Raw genomic sequence first — 19,754 nt, 5'->3', positions numbered from 1 at the left:
CTCCCACACTTGACAGGAGCCAACATGATGGTCCCACTTTTTTGATCTCGCCCCTCACCTGAAGTGGGGTGAGCCTCAGGTTAAACCATCACCAGTCATCCCTCAAGTGAGAGATAGCAACCATAAAACTGTAAGAAATAGGAACAGGAGTAGGCCTCTCGATCCTGTTCTGCCATTCAATAGGATCCTGGCTGATCCAACTTCCCTCATTTCTTGCTCTTTCTGCATAACCCTTCAGTCCCCAACTGATCAAGAATCTCTCTCTCTCAGCCTTAAATACACAAAAGGACTCTGCCCCTACAGCTCTCTGTGACAATGAGTTCCAAAGACTCACAACCGTCTGAGAGAAGAAATTCTTCCTCATCCCACTCTTCAATTGGCGCCCCTTTATTCTGAGACTATGCCCCTCCGGTCCCAGACTCCCCCAATGAGGGGAAACATCCTCTCAGCATTGACCCTGTCAAGCCCATGAAGAATCCTATATGCTTCAAAGAGATCACCTCTCACAGGCTCCCCCCACACCCCCCCAACAATCCAAAGATGTGCAGGTTCACTGGAGTGGCCATGGGAAATGCAGGGTTACAGGGATAGGGTAGAGAGGTGGGGCAGGATGGGGTGCTCTTCAGACGCTTGGTTTGGACTCGATGGGCTGAATGGCCTGCTTTTACACTGTGGGTATTCTATGAAGATCAGGAGAAGCCCTGAAGCCATATTTGAGGCCCCAGTGTGAACAGAAGGTAAACTCTTATTTAAGTAATTTCTTTTTATCCTTATTGTAACTCAAAAGGGCTCTGAACTGTGGTGACAAAACACTTTTCATGTATCTTCAAGACATGTGCGGCAATAAATAGATAATTCACTCAGTCATTAACATATTGCTGTTGTAGGGGCTTGCTGTGGACAAATTGACTTCCACTTTCCTCGCATTACAACAAGGACTAAACTTCAGAAAATACTCCATTGGCTCTGAAGAGCTCTGAGAGGTCCTGGGGTCGTGATGGAAGGCACAGAGTCATTACAAGTTTATCTCTGAAGTTAAACACTCCAGAACAAAGTTAAAAATCACACAACACCAGGTTATAGTCCAACAGGTTTAATTGGAAGCACTAGCTTTCGGAGCGACGCTCCTTCATCAGGTGTTCGCACAACTACCTGATGAAGGAGTATCACTCCAAAAGCTAGTGTGCTTCCAGTTAAACCTGTTGGACTATAACCTGGTGTTGTGTGATTTTTAACTTTGTCCACCCCAGTCCAACACCGGCACCTCCGAATCATGACTCCCCAGAACAGAGGAGTGTGAAGTTACAAGTTGCAGAAACAAGAGTGAGCCACTGGGTGGAGCACACGTGCTGTTACACAGGGCTGAAAGTAATGGTGATTTGCTTTTGACTAATCCCAGAGCGTTGGGGATAAGCTAACTCAGTTGGCTAGATGACTTGATTATGAGCGAGAGACCAGAGCTGATAGTACAGGTTTAATCCTTACACTGGCTCCTGAAGACCTATCCCCACACTTATGGAGTGATTCCTCTTGACCTAGACATACCAATTGTTTCTCTGTAATGAAGAAATGACTGTGGCTCCATACAGTTCTGAAGAAGGATTACACCTGAAACATTAACTTTTCCACCCCCTGATAATGCCTGGCTTGCTGAGTTCTTCCAGCCACTTGCTTGTCTACTTTGGATTCCAGCATTTGCAGTGTTTTTGTCTCCATACCTACAGTTGCACTGCTATAGGACTGGTGGGAGCTGGTTAGTACAGTGCATACAGTGGAAGTAATATCTCAGCAACTGTATTTATCCAATTTTGGACCCTTCCTGATGTTAATCATTGATCCAAATGGCAGCTATGCTTTCAGCTGCATAATTCCTAAGCTGAGGAATTTCCTCTTCACTATCTTTCTTTCCCATTTTAAACCTTCCTTAAAACCGGCCAAGCTTATGTTCATCTGCTCAAATAACTTTTCAAGTGACCCTTGTTAAATTTTCATATATACTGTGAAATGCATTTGAGACAGTGTAGCAAAGTTGAGGGTGCTATATAAATGCAAGGTGCTTTGGTTGTTGGACGATAGTCAAAACCTACCCCATTCTTTTTCCCACTTTACACTAGACCAAGTCCTTTAGCAACCTTGCCTAATTATCTTACTAGTCAGCTTGGAGGGGAACTTGCAGGTGTTCCCATTGCTGCTTATGTACCTCTTAGTTAGCTCAATTGGCTGGATCTGCAACCAGGCAAAGCTCCTCTGGATTTTATCTGAAGTTAGACATGTATATGTTTTTCTTTATTCACTCTGTGGGATGTGGGTGTCACTGGCTGGGCCAGCGTTTATTGCCTGCCCCTAGTCGCCCCCTTGAGAAGGTGGTCGTGAGCTGCCTTCTTGAACTGCTGCATTCCATCTGCTTTGGGTTGACCCACAATGCTGTCAGGGTGAGAATCCCAGGATTTTGACCCAGTGACAATAAAGGAACGGTGACATATTTCCAAGTCAAGATGGTGAGTGGCTTGGAGGGGAGCTTGCAAAGGGTGGTGCTTCCCATGCGGCTTTTGTACTTCTTGGTTAGCTCAGTTGGCTGGATGAGGTCACCTCCTCAGCCTCTCCCCCTACCCAGGGTGTGGTGACCCTCAGGTTTAAACATCACCAGTCATCTCCCTCTCTCTGATAAGACAATGGTGTCTTCACCTTACTTCGAGATGGTTGAGGGTTTAGAAGATGCTGTCTGAGGATGTTTGGTGAATTTCTTCAGTGCATCTTATAGATAGCACACACCGCTGCTGCTGAGCGTCGGTGGTGGAGGGAGTGGATGCTTGTGGATGTGGTGCCAATCAAGTGGGCTGCTTTGTCCTGGATCTTGAGTGTTGTTGGAGCTGCTCCCATCCACGCAAGTGGGGAGTATTCCAGCACGTGTGCTCCACCCAGTGATTCACTCTTGTTTCTGCAACTTATAACTTCATACTCCTCTGTTCTGGAGTGTTTCACTTCAGAGACTATCTTGTAATGATGTAGTACCTTTCATCATGACCCCAGGACCTCTCAGAGCTGTCAGAGCCAATGGAGTATTTTCTGAAGTTTAGTCCTTGTTGTAATGCGCAGAAAGTGGAAGTCAATTTGTGTACAGCAAGCCCCTACAACAGCAATATGTTAATGACTGAGTGAACGATTCCATCACACTCCTGGCTTGTGCCTTGTAGGTGGTAGATAGGCTTTGGGGAGTCAGGAGGTAAGTTACTCACTGCAGTATTTCTAGCTTCTGACCTGCTCTTGTAGCCATTGTGTGTATGCAATGGGTCCAGTTGAAATTCTAGTCAATTTTAATTCCAGGATGTTGATCATTATTCCAATCTCCCTTAGAGATAAGAGGAAACTCCCTTTGAACACATCTATGCAGGAGTGGGAGGCCCGTTCAGGAAGAATTGTCCATTGATTCAGTCAGATATGAAGCTCTCCTTACCTCTGTCCTGATGTTAATGTTCACCTGATGTAATGACTTCACCTGATGAAGGAGCAGCACTCCGAAAGCTTGCAATTTCAAATAAACCTGTTGGGCTATAACCTGGTGTCATGCGACTTCTGACTTTGTCCACCCCAATCCAACACCAGCACCTAAAGCTGATGTTAATGTTGTTTGAGCAGTTGGAGGGAGTGAAGGCCTACTGATATCTGAGGGTCTTTGATGGATTGGTTGCTGAGTAGGGATTGCCTATGGAAACCAATGGTGATAGAACACCTTAGGAACCATCCCAAAGGTTGGGCGGTACGATGGTTTGGTGGTTAGCACTGCTTCCTCATAGTGGATTCGATTCCAGCCTCGGGCGACTGTCTGTGTGGAGTTTGCACAATCTCCCTGTCTCTGCTTGGGTTTCCTCCAAGTGCTCTGGTTTCTTCCCACAATCCAAAGATGTGCAGATTAGGTGAATTGGCCGTGCTAAATTACCCATAGTGTTGAGGGACGTGTGGGTTAGATGCATTAGTCAGGTGTAAATATAGGATAATAGGTTAGGAGAATGGGTGTGGGTGGGTTACTCTTTGGAAGGGCACTTGTTGGGCCGAAGGGCCTGTTCCCACACTGTAGGGATTCTATTCTATGCTTTATGAACATCCAGAACATTCCTATTGGCTAGAATTAAGTTTGGTGAAGGGGAAGGTGGTCTCCCACAACTGGACCGCACATTCGATGCTTACAGGTGTCAACGTTCTCATTTCATTATGAATACTTAATAATTCAATTCCAACACTCTGAAAACTGGTGTTACCCTCTAGCTCTCAAGACTGTTATAGCTATGTCATGATTCTTTCCCAGCCTCTTGTAAGACTGTCAGCTGCGAAAATTGTGGGCGTAAAGGCTAACATATTTAAATACTTTCACTTCACACCACGGATTATTAACATTTACTTATTGCGATTTTTCACACCTCTGTCTTTTGCCCCCCCAACAATGTCACCTTCGAGCAGGACAGGTAGTGCAGGACAGAAGCTGACGGGGGGCAGCAGGCTGAATGGGTGACCCTAGGCCGCAGTGAAAGGGTTAACACCGAGGGCCTTGCTCACAAGGATTAATTAATGGCTCTTCGGCAGGTGCCAACATGATATTCCTGGGGATCTGTAAGCAGCGCGGAGTGAGTGAAAATCATTAACAGAAGCACATTTTCATGAGGGGAAAGTGTTTCAGAGAGCATCCCTGGTGTGACGGTGTTCAGTGAAAAGCTGCCGAATACGATAGAATCAAAGTGTTTGATCAGCGAAACAGCAGCGTGGGCTCTGTCCTCTTAATGAGCTCTGTTGTTGCAGCATTGGAAAACAAACAGAATAGATGTGGAGCGTACCATTTAAGATGCAATCAGCCTCAAACAGCCAGAGCAATCATGAAAGCGTAACAGTGCTTGGAATGGTTAGAGTTTTAGGCCCTTCAGCCCCTCAGACTGTTCCGCCCTTCAAGATTATGTTTGATTTGCTACGTCAAGCTTGCTTTTCTGACATTTTTTTTTAAGTCCTTTGTTGATGGAATGAGAGCCTGGCTAATATTGCTCATTCCTCTAAGGGTGGTGGTGAGCTGCCTCTTTGAACTACTGCAGTCCCCGTGTTGTACGGAACAGTGCTGCCAGCATGGGGGTTTCAGAGATTTGACCCAGCGTCGCTGTAAGAATACCAATGTGAGGATTGTGAGTGGCTTGGAGGGGAACTTGTAGATGATGGTGTTGGTAGGTGGGAGAAGCCATGGGTTTGGTTGGTGCTGTTAGAGGAGCCTTGATGAGTTATTGCAGTGCTTCTCGTCAGTAGCGAAGATAATGAATGTTGAGGGTGATGAATAGGATGCCAATCATTTAACCAGATTTGGCAACTCAAGGCTAGGCATCCATGAGGTGCTATGGACCATCAGCAGCTTCTAGTGTTCGTGGAGTTGCACTCAGCCAGGGAGGCAAAGAGTGTAGCAGCATATTCCTATCTTGTGTCTTATAGGTTGTGGACAGCACTGGGGAGGTGAGTTACTTGGCTAGATGGACAACAGAGCTGGCTTCCAGAGGTGAGGTGAGAGTGACACCTCTTGGTTGCATTCAACCGAGTGTGGCATCAAGGGACCCGAGCAAAACTGGAATCAGTGAGCATTCCTAGTACAAAGGAAGATAGTTGTGGTTCTTGGAGGTCAGTCACCTCAGCTCCAGGCCATTTCTGCGGAGTTCCTCAGGTTAGTGTCCTAGACCCAATCATCTGCAGCTGCTTCATCAATGACCTTCCCTTCATCATAAGGTCAGAAGTGGGATGTTCGCCGATGATTGCCCAATGTTCAGCACCATTCGCAATTCCTCAGATACAGCAGCAGTCCACATTCAAATTTGCCAGCATTTGGCCCATGTTTCTGTAACCTTTCCTATTCACATACCCATCCAGATGCCTTTTAAACGTTGTAATTATATACATCTCCACCACTTCCTCTGGCAGCTCTTTCCACACATGCATCACCCTCTGTGTGAAAAAGTTGCCCCTTAGGTTCCTTTTAAATCTTTCCCCTCTCACTCTAAATCTGTGCCCTCTAGTTCTGGACTCCCCCACCCCAAGGAAAAGACCTTGTTTATTTACCCTATCCAAGCCCCTCAAGATTTTATAAACCTTTATAAAGTCACCCCTCAGCCTCCGACGCTCCAGGGAAAACAGCCCCAGCTTGTTCAGCCTCTCCCTATAGCTCAAATTCTCCAACCCTGGCAACATCCTTGTAAATCTTTTCTGAACCCTTTCAAGTTTCACAACATCCTTCTGATAGAAGGGAGACGAGAATTGCACAAAAGAAATGCAGTTGAAATAGAGGAAATGAGGTATTCAATTTGAGCTTCACCAATTGGCGATGAAATAACCCTTATAAAGACTTAATGGAAAGCAGGAGCTCCAATCTCCTTTCTTCTGATGAAGAGTCAGGTATCAAACAGCCGAGAAATCAGTAGCTTTCTTGATGATTGCTACATGGGTAAGAGGTTGGGCTACGTTGGCCGGGGAAATACGATGTTCATGTCCACTCCAGTGGTTTGACCTCAGAATTCAGACAGCTGCTTCCCTGAAGTACTGAGGGTACCGAGATAATTAAATTCAAGACCTGTCTACCCTCTCAAATCAACATCAAAACATCGGTCATTCTGAAGGAGAGTGAAGAAGTTCTCCACGGTGCCCAGCACCAACATTTATCCCTCAAACTAAGTCATTGAAGCTAAATGTCTAGTCATAATGACATTGCTGTTCATGGGATCTTGCTGTGCTCAAATGGGTTGTTGTGTATTACAGCAGTGAAAAGACTACACTGGCTTTAAAGCATAATCAGAGAAACAAGCTGCATAAATGCCAACCTTACCTTTAATTGACAAAGATGGATGGACGCTGCATAGGCAGAAAATCTAAGAACGATTCTCCCAAATTAAACACAGTGCAAATAACCAGTGGCTTGAATGGACTACACCAAATTATGATTCCGAGGTAATAGATAAAGAGGTACTTACAGCAAATTCATTGTCAGGGTCCTTCGGCCCCCTTCTGATTGGTCTAGAGTAGCTGAACTTCAAAACATTATTAGCTTTGAAGAAGCTGAGGGGTGTAAGGGACAAAAAAAACTTGTGAGATGAAAGCAAGAGATGCACTTTAAGATTCTGACAGAAAAGATTTACTGGTATGCTACCTGAACTGGAAGGTTTGAGTTATAAGGAGAGGTTGGATAGGCAGGGACTATTTTCCGTGGAGAATAGGAGGCTGACGGGTGACTTTATAGAGGTCTAAAAAAATCATAAGAGGTGTAGATAAGGGAGATAGCCAACAGTTTATCCCCATGGTAGAAGAGTCTAAAACTAGAGGGCACAGGTTTAAGGTGAGGGGGAGAGAGACAAAAGAGTCCCCAAGAGCAATTGTTTCACACAGAGGGTGATAAGTGTCTGAAACAGGCTGCCTGAGGAAATGGTGGAAGCAAATACATTTTTGTCATTTAGGAATCATTTGGACAGCTACACTACTACACAATTACACTCCATATCATGGAGGCATATGGACCAAACTCCCAAAATGGGAGTAGGTTAATTGTGAAAACTGAGCTGCATGGACAAGTTGGGCCAAAAGGCCTGTTTCCATGCTGGACACCTCTATGACTGTATGACCAATGAGCCTAGGCCAGCCAATTGCACCCTTGACTTTAGACAAAGGTGAAATGACCTGACTAAACTTTAGGCTCCAGCTTTCCATCCTTTTCTTGACCGCCCCCATGACCACATGGTTTCAAGGGAAAATGGGGGCATAGACATGACAGCAAGTGTCTTGTCCCAGTGATCCAACCATGCTGACTGTACGGCAGTATTAACTGACCTCGCCTACCACTTCCATTTGGCATAAGTTGTCAGCTGCAGTGGAGAACTTACCCTACGATCTGCTCCGGGACATTCTTATTGTGAAACTGTGGCTGTTCACCCAGGATTGGCTGCACAGTGAAGCACTGAACAACTGTTGGCATGGTTTGCAGTGAAGGAAGTGAACACAAGGGGGCAGCACCATTGTAGCTGCACCGAGGGAAAGGAGAAAGAATCAGTTCGAAAGGTGGAGGATCCCGAAAAGCATGGTGGTCGCGAACGGGGCTTTCAGCAGCTGCTATAACTCTGCTGTATCAAGTATCTGAGGCCTTAGCCACTCCAGTAACACTTTTTCCGCAAAGTCAGAAGGTTCAGGTTAGATCCGAACAAACCCTCCAGCACATGTCTGAAGGAGTGCAGCACTATCAGCGGGACTGTATGTTTGGAAAGGTTTTGACTTGAAGCTTCATCTGGCCTCTCAGAGGGTATGCGAGAACAGACTCGAGGGGCAGAATGGCCTGCTGCTGTTCTTATATTCCTATAAATTATAGCAGAGCTCGGGAGTTCTCCCTAGTGTATTAATCTAGAAAACAATCCCTGAACTGCTTCCCGTACATTAGATTAGATTACATTACAGTGTGGGAACAGGCCCTTCGGCCCAACAAGTCCACACCGACCCGCCGAAGCGAAACCCACCCATACCCCTACATTTACCCCTTACCTAACACTACAGGCAATTCAGTATGGCCAATTCACCTGACCCTGCACATCTTTTGGATGGTGGGAGGAAACCGGAGCACCCGGAGGAAACCCACGCAGACACGGGGAGAACGTGCAAACTCCACACAGGCAGTCGCCTGAGGCGGGAATTGAACCCGGGTCTCTGGCGCTGTAAGGCAGCAGTGCTAACCACTGTACCACCGTGCCGCCCACAGTTAAATTATTGCGTAAATAGTAAATACTGTAGACAGTTCTCCAGATATGGTCTCACTGTGTAACTGAAACATCACCGCCCAACTCTTGTATTCAATTTCCCTCATAATAAGCGGTAACTATCGGCTATCCTAATTACCTATTGCACCTGTATATTAACGTTTTGCAACTCAGGACTGAGAACCTTGGTTTCTGAGTCCAGCACTCTCGCACTATCTCAACAACATGTTGGCTTTTTAGATTTTCCTGCTAAAGTCGACAATTTTTCTCACATTTTACTCCATTTCCCAGATCTTTGCCCAAACACTCAACCTATCTTTAATCCTTTGTAGTTTCCTTATTTCCTCTCCACAATTTACCTTTCCTCCATATCTTTGAGTCATGAGCAAACACACCTTTGGTCCTTTCATCAAAGTCATTTATATGAATTGTAAAATGTTGAGCGGTCCCAGCACAGATCCTTTTGCACACTATTCGTTACATCTATCCAACTAAAAACAAAGAGGCCCATTTATGGCTGCTGTCTGTCAGCTCACTAATCTTCCTATCATGCCCACTACACCAAGAGGCTTTATTTTCCACATTAATTTTTAATGTGACATTTTATTAAATACCCTTTGGAAACCTAAGGACAGTACATCCACTGCGTCTCCTTATTCACAAGGCAAAAGCGAGGACTGCAGATGCTGGAAACCAGAGTTTACATTAGAGTGGTGCTGGAAAAGCACAGCAGGTCAGGCAGCATCCGAAGAGCAGGAAAATCAAAGTTTCGGGCAAAAGCCCTTCATCAGGAATAGATGAAGGGCTTTTGCCGGAAACGTTGATTTTCCTTCACCTCATGTGCTGCCTGACCTACTGTGCTTTTTCATCACCACTCTAATCTAAACTCTCCTTATTCACAGCCTGTTACTTCTTAATGAACTCCAACAAATTGATTAAACGCGAGTTCCCCTTTAATAAAATCAAGCTCTGTCTTACCACCTTGAGTTTTATTTTTTGTGTGCCCTGTTATAAAATTTTGAACAATTGCTTTGAACATTTCCCACGATTCGTTCTCATTTTACCCCAGACAATTAATCGTATCCCGCCCACGTTCCCTGCTTTCTATGCACTTTGACCCCTCTGAGTGTCTCAGGTAAAAGGATACATTGTCCAGGAGAGTTCTTGATCTCATCCCCAGGGGGCGATGTTGTTTTCATCAATTCTGCATTTGGAAACTGCGTTAGCAGCATATGTTCAAAATCCTCCCTCCGTTCGTATTCCTTTCCCCGGTGAATGAAGACCTTGTTCTGTAAGGGCAAGGACAGCAGAAGATTGAGGCAAAATAATAATGTGCATCTATACAGCACTATTAACGAGGCCAAACATCCCAGAGCATTTTGGAGGAATGCATATTCTATATTGCCCCTCTGACACCCTCCTGACATTCAGTTAACAAGACTCATGGGGAGATTTGAAGATCCGAGAGCCAAAAAAGAAACACAAAATTAATCCCTGGGATCAGAAATATTGTCTGCATTGATTCTTACCCTCCACATGAACAAGTAGTTTCAGGCCCAAGTGCAAAGGCTGGTATGCACAGGAACAAGTTAGTCGGCTCGAATACTCATGTGAGGTCTTACTCAAACCTCTTCTCTATAATTACCTCTTCCAACACCGCATCCACATATTTGTTGTTGCCACCTACCTCACTCATACATCAAGCCACTTGTTCAGTGCATTAATGCTATCTGCCTCAATGTTTCCAAATAGCAGCAAGCTCCAAATATTCTCATTATGTTCTTAAAATGAGAGAGTTTTCTTTTAAGAACTGTTGATGAACATTATTGAATGTTTTAACTTTAGTAATTGACTGGCAAGGCCTTGGTGAAGCCAGTGGAAGGTCGGGATTGGCTGACTGTTGCACCCTCTGCTCACTAGAAAGCCACTTCCTGTGGACAAAACTGACCTACCCTCCAGGAATATACAACAAAAAATGGTGAAAAACTGATTGCAATACGTGTCTTATTGAGCAGATGTCCTAATGTTACGACGACGAATACCCTTCCCAATTTGTATAGGTGCGCCATCAAGAGCATTCCCTGGTACCACTACCTGGTATGGCAACTGTACCATTCAAAATCACAGAGAGTGGTGAACTCGGCCCAGACAATCACAAAGGCCAACCTCCCATCTCGAGAATCAATCTACCAGACCCGCTGTCAAGGAAGGGCCGCCAGCGTTCTCAAAGATCCATCCCACCCTGGCAATGTTTTTCTACAACCTCCACCATCAGGGAGAAGGTACAGAAGCCTGAACACGCACACACACACTCACACACACACACATACACACACAGACAGAGTGTTTATGTATGTCTATCTGTGTCTGTGTTTGCATATGTCTATCTGTGTCTGTATGTGTGTATGTCTATCTGTGTCTGTATGTGTGTATGTCTGTCTGTGTCTGTGTGTGTGCGTGTCTGTGTGTGTGCGTGTCTGTGTGTGTGTGCATGTCTGCGTGTCTATCTGTGTATGTGTGTTTATCTGCCTGTGTAAGTGTGTGTGTCTGTGTGTGTGTTTGTGTGTCTCTGTGTGTGTGTCCACACACACACACTTACACAGACACACACACTCTCAGACACACACACACTCTCAGACACACACGCTCAGATACACACACATTCACAGACACACATACACATGCGTGCCCACACACATACATACGCGTGCCCACACACATACATACACACGCACACAGTCATACAGACAGACACACACATTCCCAATCTCCGCACCAACACACCCCCACCCCAAGTGCTTTCTCATTTACAAACACCTTCACCTCGTGCTTGAACAGAGCACCAGCGTAAACAAGACACACAATGAGTTTCAGGAACTTGTTTTTACATCGCACACATTCCTTCCACAGTGTTCATAACATACATACATAGAATAGTACAGGACAGGAACAGGCCCTTTGGCCCATCATATCTGCACCAACCATGTTGCCATTCAAAACTAATTCCATTTGCCTGCACTCAATTCACATCCCTCTATTCAGATGTCTGTCTAAATGCCTCTTAAACATTGATCTTGTATCTGTTCCTACCACCTTCTCTGGCAGCAAGTTCCAGGCACCTACCACGCCCTGTAGGAAAAAAATATTTCCTTGCAGGTCTCCTTTAAATTTTCACCCTCACCTTAAACCCATACCCCATATCTTTTGACATTTCTGCCCTGGGAAGAGCATCCAACTATCCACCCTGTCCATGCCTCTCGTAATATTATACACTTCTATCAGGTCGCCTCCTCAACTTCCAAATCTGTAGTGAAAATGATTCAAGTTTGTCCAACCTCTCTCTTCAGCTTATATACTTCAATCAGGAAACATCCTGGTAAACCTCTTTTGCACCATCTCCAAAGCCTCCACATCCTTCCTGTAGTGCGATGGCCGAAACTGTACCATGTCAAGAAAATATTCAACACTTTTCTTAATGTTTTTGCATAACATACTTATGTATATTTTACAAGGAGTGTGATAAATATTTCAACATTAAGAGCATCATGGGTAAGGAGAGAAAGGGGAATATGGCATTGAGATGAGATGTGATCATGCTGAGTGGAGCAGCAGAGTCAATTGGCCCAGTAGGCAACACTTATTCCTGATGAAGGGCTTTTGCCCGAAACGTCGATTTTGCCTGTCCTCGGATGCTGCCTGAATTGCTGTGCTCTTCCAGCACCACTGATCCAGAACACTTATTCCCAGTCTGTATAGTTACGCCACTTTAATTGCTCCAGACTCACACAGAAGTGCAAACTATTTCTGCTTTACCATCATTCCAACTGGCACCATAATGTGTTCGGGAAGAGAAAAGATTTGCATTTATATAGCACTTTGCATGACCACCACACATCTCAAACCACCTTCCAACCAATGGCGGTCTCGTCACCTGTAGCAACGCAGGAAATTCAGCAGCCAATTTTCACACAAATGGCAATGCTGCAACAACCAGATAATCTGTCTTTGTGATATTCATTGAGGGATAAATATTGGACAGGAATATTATGAATGTTGTCTAAACAATGTCAAGGGAGTGTTTACATGTAACAAGCAAGCTGTTGGGGCCTTTGCTAAATGCCTCTGTCTAAAGGCAGCACCTCTGACAGAGTTGCATTCCCCGAATACTGCATGCCTCAACAGGAGCAGTCGGGTGTTGGGGGAACAAGTTTCTTTGGGTTGAGGTCAGTTTACGTTCTTTGCCTTTCTCGGCGTTTTATGAACTTGCTGGTAAATCCCCTCAGCTTGCCTGTCATTAAATATCGTTTGATTCCTTTATCACTGAAGCATTACGAACACTCATGTATCAACCTTTCATTTGCCCAACAGCTTATTACAAGAGAGAGAAAAAAAAAAATCACAGATCAGCTTCTGCTTCTTTTCAAACTCTTGGTTCAACTCTAGGGATTAATGTCTGGGCTTTTGTACATTCAGGAGACTGATATTATCAGAAAAATATCATTACACAAAGATAGTGCTTGAAAAATCCATTAACAACCTGATGTTTCATTTGAATTTAAATATGCCTCTTCATTTTTCTTATTTCTAAAAGGACCCGAGATGTTTGTTTGACGGCAAACTCAATCCATCTCCAAAGCTCATTGATATGCAGCTCGATCAGTGACTGCAGTTTCTGCTTCTTTTCATTATTGTTTCCTCTTCACAATTTGTTCCTCCTTTTCTCATTCCCTCGGCCCGTCTGCCAATTGAACGTTTCTCACGTCTCCTTCGGATACTGAGGGCAGACGTTGATGGATTAGGGACCTATGTCAGCCTTTGAGGGAAAACCATAAAGGATTTCTTTTCCCTGTGGGCACCACAAAAAGGACGGAGGGGGCATTTTCTGTGGGGGGCATTTTCTGTGCAGACTGCTGGGGTGTGGGGGTGGGGTGGGAGGTGGAGGGGAGTGGTATGAGGGAGTGATGCCTCTGACTGTGGGAGGTCGGAATGGTGTCATTTTCAGTGAAGGGGGCGAGGTGTTGACCTGATCAAAGGAGTGTGTGTATGCGTGTGATGTTTGTGTGTGTGTGCATGTGTGTGTGTATATGTGCATGTGTGTATGCGCGTGTGTGATGTTTGTGTATGCACGTGTGTGTGATGAGTGTGTGTGCATGTTTGTGTGTATGTGCGTGTGTGTATGCGCGCGTGTGTGATGTTTGTGTGTGTGCGTGATGTTTGTGTGTGTATGTGTGTGTTGTGTGTGTGTATGCACGTGTGTGTGTATGCGCACGCGCGCGTGTGTGTGTGTGTGTGCGAGCGTGTGTGTGCGTGTGTGTTGGGGGGGGGAGGGCAGAGGTGGGACGGTGAGGTATTTTGCTGCCCTGACTGTAGCAGTTGCTTTCCACACTACAGCACCGATAGAGAGAGGTGCGCACACTGTGAATCTACACAGAAGGACTGCACGATTCAAGAAGGCAACTCAACACCACTGGGAGAAAGTGAGGACTGCAGATGCTGGAGATCAGAGTCGAAAGGTATGGTGCTGGAAAAACACAGCAGGTCAGGCAGCATCCGAGGAGCAGGAGAATCGACGCTTTGAGCATTATCCCTTCATCGGGAATGTGGTGGGGGGGGGAAAAGAGGCTGAGAGATAAATAGGATGGTGAGGGTGGGGCTGTGGGGAAGGTATTTGGGAAGGTGATTGGTAAATCTAACCCATCTCACGCTAGAAGGAAGAACGCCTCATCTTCCGCCTTAGGTCCCTCCAAACACACAGCATCAATGTCGACTTCACCAGTTTCTTTATCTCCCCTCCCGCCACCTCATCCAAGATGCAACCCTCCAACTTGACACCACCATCTTGACCTGTCCCACATGTCCATCTTTCTTCCCACCCATCCACTCCATCTTCCCCACTGACCTATCACCATCACCTCCCACCTGCACCTACCTATCGCTTTCCCAGCTACTTCCCCTCCAGCCCCAGCCCAACCTCCACCGTCCTATTTATCTCTCAGCCCCCTTCTCCTCCACAACATTCTTGATGAAGGGCTGATGCCCGAAACATCGACTGTCCTGCTCCTCAGATGCTGCCTGACCTGTTGTGCTTTTCCAGCGCCATCCTTCTCAACTCAACACCACCTTCACCTAACGAGGGATGGCCAGTGAAGCCCTAATCCCATTGTCGAAAAATTCAACCATTATAAATACAGGGTCAACAGTTGTGACGACCATTTGAAACCCCATAGCAGGTAGCATCAAATGCTGGAAAATGGGATGAGACAAAATCAGTTCTTGATGACTGGCATGGACACAATGGGTCGAAGGGCCTCTTGTATCCTGTAAAACTATGACTAAAACAGGACATGCTTCATGGATATGGGACAGTCCCCTGAATTGGGATCATTGGAAATAAGGGCAGGAATTGGCCTTTCGGACCATCAAGCCTACTGCATCAATCAATATGATCATGGCTAATATCTACCACTATGTTTTTTTCATCTTGTCTCCCCATATTCCTAGTTCATCAAACACCAGGGCAGCTGGTAAACTCCAACTCATTCAGATCAGAATGATACAGCAGTCAGAATAGAGGGAGACCATTTGACCCATTGCAGTTACATTAGCTTTTTGAAAGAGGAATCTGGTTACTCCACTCCTCTGCTCTTTCCCTGTTTAAACCCACTATTTTTGACTTTAGGTATGAATCACGTACCCCGTGGAAGGGCAGATAATATCAAAGAATCCCTACAATGTGGAAGCAGGCCATTCAACCTAATGAGTTCACACCAACTCCCTGAAGAACATCCCACCCAGACCCACCCTTTAGCCCATGGCTAACCCACCTAGCCTGCATATTCTGGGCATTATGGGGCAATTTAGCCATGGCCGATCCACCTATCCTGCACATATTTGGATTGTGGGAGGAAACTCACGCAGACAGGGGGAGAACGAACAAACTACACACAGTCGCCCGAGGGTGGAATTGTCCCTGGCGCTGTGAGGCAGGAGTGCTAACCATTGAATCACCGTGCCATCCGACAATCTGTCAAGCAGCTCTGGATAATTTGATGAGGCATTTTGAGGAGGGGATTAATGATGGTGCACATTTGATATGATTTTTACAGATTTTAGCAAGGTCTCCAACAGAGTCCCAAAAAACATGGTGTAATGATCAGTGAATTAAAAGCTTCTGGGATCCAAAGTTAAACTGGACAATTTCGATGGACACAAAACCGACTCAGTAACAGGAAGCAAAAAGTATTTATTTTGAGACCAAAGGTTTCTTCCAGATTTGCAGTACCAGCTTCTCTGCTGATGTTTGTATCTATTAATGATTTAGACTGAAATCTAGGGGCCATGATTAAGAGGTTTGTAAATCATAGGAGCGCTGGCCCTGTGATTGATAGTGCAGTTATAGGCTGCAGAAAGATATCAATGGGCTGGTCAGGAGGGCAAACAACTAGAAAATGGAATTCAATCCAGACAGAGAGAGAGACAGACAGACACACAGACAGACAGACAGACAGAGAAAATGCTGGAAATATTCAGCATTTGCAGATGCAGGTTTGGCAGCATCTTTGAAGACACAAACAGACTTTGAGTCAAAGAGATGTACAGCACGGAAACAGACCCTTCGGTCCAACCTGTCCATGCCAACCAGATATTCTAAATTAATCTAGTCCCTTTTGCCAATTTTACCCATATCCCTCTAAACCCTTCCTATTCATATACCCATCCAGATGCCTTTTAAATGTTGCTATTGTACCAGCCTCCATCACTTTCTCTGGCAGCTCATTCCATACACGTACCACTGTCTGTGTGAAAAAGTCGCCACTTAGGTCCTTTTTATATCTTTCCACTCTCACCTTAAACCTATGCCCTCTCGCTCTGGACTCCCCTACCCCAGGGAAAAGACCTTGTCTACTTACCCTATCCATGCCCTTCATGATTTTACAAACCTCTATCAAGTCGGCCCTCAGTCGCTGCAGAGAAAACAGCCTCAGCCTTTTCAGCCTCTCCCTGTAGCTCGAACCCTCCAACCCTGGCAACATCCTTGTAAACCTTTTCTGAACCTTTTCAAGTTTCACCTGTTGAGTCTTTCCAGCATCTTGTGTTTTAATTTCAGATTTCCAGCATCTGCAGCATTTCATGACGATGTAAGAGAATGCACAATGAACAGGAAGATAAACTGAGAAATGTGAAGGAACATCAGGACATTGGAGGGCATGTCAGCAGGTTCCTGAAGGGACCAGGAAGGCAGGAAAGAAAATAAACTGATCAAAGAAGCTGTATAGGACTCCTCCCTTCATTGAATGTGGCTCAGAGAATATGGAAAGGGATGCAATGTTAGAAACTGAATAAAATTAGATTACAGCCTACTGTTCTTATTACTCCAAGGCTATAATCACACCAGAGAGGACACAGAAGAGGATTATGAGAAGGATGCCAGCAATTGGAGAATTTTAACCATGAGCAGAGTTTGGATAGACCAGGGTTGTTTTCTATGGTACATAAGAGATGGAAAAGTGTAGACTGAACTCAAGTCTCATTGGCATTATCCCAGGCCTTTGAATCACTGCAATGCTACCAATCATGAGGGTCATGGATAGGGTGAATAGCCAAGGTCTTCTTCCCAGGGTAGCAGAGTCCAAAACTGGAGGTTTAAGGTGAGGGGGGAAGATTTTAAAGGGACCTGAGGGACAACTCTTTCATGCGGAGGGTGGTGTGTGTAATAGAATGAGCTGCCAGAAGAGGTGGTGATGGAAGCGGGCACAATTACAACATTTAAAAGGCATCTAGATGGGTATAGAAAGGGTTTAGAGGGATATAGGGGCAAATGCTGCCAAATGGGACGAGGTCAGATTGGGATTTCTAGTCAGTGTGGATGAGATAGATTGAAGGGTCTGTTTCCATGATGTATTAGTCTATGTGGTAAAGGCACTCAGTTAAAGTTAAAATCAGATCACAATTGGCAGCAACTGCCATCTTTAAAAAGCTTTTGTTGGTGGCGGATTTGGCAAAACAATTGAAGACCAATTGGATATACTGGTGGTAGATATTTAGTTAAATAATTGAAGGTCAACTGCATTCCAGCCAAAGACATCAGAGGAACCAGTTAACAGGGACAAGCTTTGGTTTTTGTGAGGATTGCCATAATAATCCTTAGTTGGAACATTGAATAGCAAATAAATGTCTAAATGTCTGAACTAAAATAAAAATAAAAACTACTGTCCACTTGTGAACTAAGACACTGCAGACAGGCAGAAGTCCAGTAAACTGGTCCTGATGTTTGATTCCTAAATATCAATCCCTCAAAACAGCTGCAGACAGTCTGTTTTGTTTTCCCACGGACATAAACGGAAATAACATTTTTAAAAATAATTGACACAGTCTTCAAGGTTCAGTCCCAAGTTTTTAAAGCAAAATCAAAGTTAATAGAAAGTTCTTTGTGGATTGGACAACAACCAGTGACACCCGTACTGAATTACAACTGTTCAAATAATGTATACAGCTTTATTTTACAGCACAGATGACAAGTGATCCCAAGAAAAGAACTCTAAACCTCTTGTTTATCATTGAGAAGGAGCGGCTTTACAGATTTAACATATTCGGTATTTCCTGGGGTATCCAGAAAAATCTAGAAAAAATCTGGAAGGTACACACAGGCACAAACGTAGGCTGCTACTGTACACCAGCAGAGAATGTAAGTTGGAAATACAAATACAGGGGAACCTCAATTATCCGAACGAGATGGGCGGGCACTATTTCGTTTGGATAATTGATTATTCAGTTAATTGATTAAATGCCTTTCCTCAGGGGCTCAGAGTTTTTAAAGTCTGCTCCCCATTCAGGAGACTGCAGAAGCACACAGCACGCGAGCCCCCACCCCAACAAACACCGCCCCCCCCACCCACTCCATCCCCATCCAGCACTGTCCCCCCGCCCTGCGTGCGCGCGCGCATACACACAGAGCCACACACGCACACAAACACACACACACACACACACACACCAACTTCTCACTGCAACTTTTTGAAAGGTTCCATCTCTGCTCTGTACAGGACAATGTTGGTCAGATTATCTGGGGAAGGGGGAGGTGGTTTAGGGTACACCCCTCTGTAGAACTCCAGGGAAAGTGTGGGGAGAAAGAGAGAGGGTGGGGGATCAGTCATTTGGAGATGGTGCCAGTTTAATCACTGAAAACAAAAGACGCGATTACTCTTGGAAACACGTCTTTGATGTAATGTTTCTATCGGGACCTCGAGATCTTCTTCAGATAACCCGATTCTCGGATAAGTGGTATGTGGATAATTGAGGTTCCTCTGTATTTGGACACCAGCAAATGTTTCTTGATTATGCAACCACCCCCAGATTATATAAGCCATTGAGGAGGAACTGAGGCCAACTCAGACCATTCTATGACATACCATAAGATCATTAGATATCGTAGCAGAATTAAGCCATTCAGCCTATCGAATTTGTTCCTCCATGGTACTATTCCACATTTTTCAACTCCATTTTCCTCCCTTCTCCCTGTCACCCTTGATCCTCTCACTAATCAAGAACCTATTTCTCTCTTAAATACACTGAGAATGACTTGGCCTCCACAGTCTTCTGCAGCAGTGTGTTCCACAGATTCACCTCCTACAGGCTGAAGGAATTCCTCCTCATCTCAGTTCTAAGTCTGTGTTCGTGCCCTCAGGTCCTAGTTTCTCATAGATGTTTCCACTATCATCGCCATATCCGCTTTCTCCCAGTCTCTCAGTATTCCGTAAGTTTTAATGAGATCCCCCTTATCCTTCTAAACTCCATTGAGTACAGACCCAGAGTCCTCATATGACAAACTGTTCATCCTGAGATCATTCTTGTAAACGTTCTCTAGGTCCCTTCCAACGCCAGCACATCGTTCCCTTGATATGGGGCCCAAAACCCTCACAATATTGTAAATGTGGTCTGTCCAGAGCATCATACAGCCTTATACACCAATGAGGGCAATGAGGAAGATAAAGAAAAAAGTAGAAAAAT

General features: G+C 45.0%; 1 protein-coding gene across 1 annotated transcript in view; it reads right to left on the bottom strand.

The window, feature by feature from the left end:
- The window catches only part of LOC122553785 (dedicator of cytokinesis protein 2-like), a 1,227,980-nt gene that overhangs the window by 35,161 nt on the left and 1,173,065 nt on the right, over positions 1-19,754 (bottom strand). The window contains exons 41-43 of the mRNA XM_043698147.1: positions 9,895-10,036; positions 7,887-7,968; positions 6,984-7,068 (exon numbers count right to left, since the gene is read on the bottom strand). Coding sequence (XP_043554082.1) covers positions 6,984-7,068; positions 7,887-7,968; positions 9,895-10,036 — 309 coding nt within the window. The remainder of the gene's footprint in view (positions 1-6,983; positions 7,069-7,886; positions 7,969-9,894; positions 10,037-19,754) is intronic.

Source organism: Chiloscyllium plagiosum, chromosome 1 (genome assembly GCF_004010195.1).
Source record: "Chiloscyllium plagiosum isolate BGI_BamShark_2017 chromosome 1, ASM401019v2, whole genome shotgun sequence".
Lineage (NCBI taxonomy): Eukaryota > Metazoa > Chordata > Chondrichthyes > Orectolobiformes > Hemiscylliidae > Chiloscyllium > Chiloscyllium plagiosum.
The sequence above is the reverse complement of the archived record's forward strand: the minus strand, read 5'-3'. Positions and strand labels throughout refer to the sequence as shown.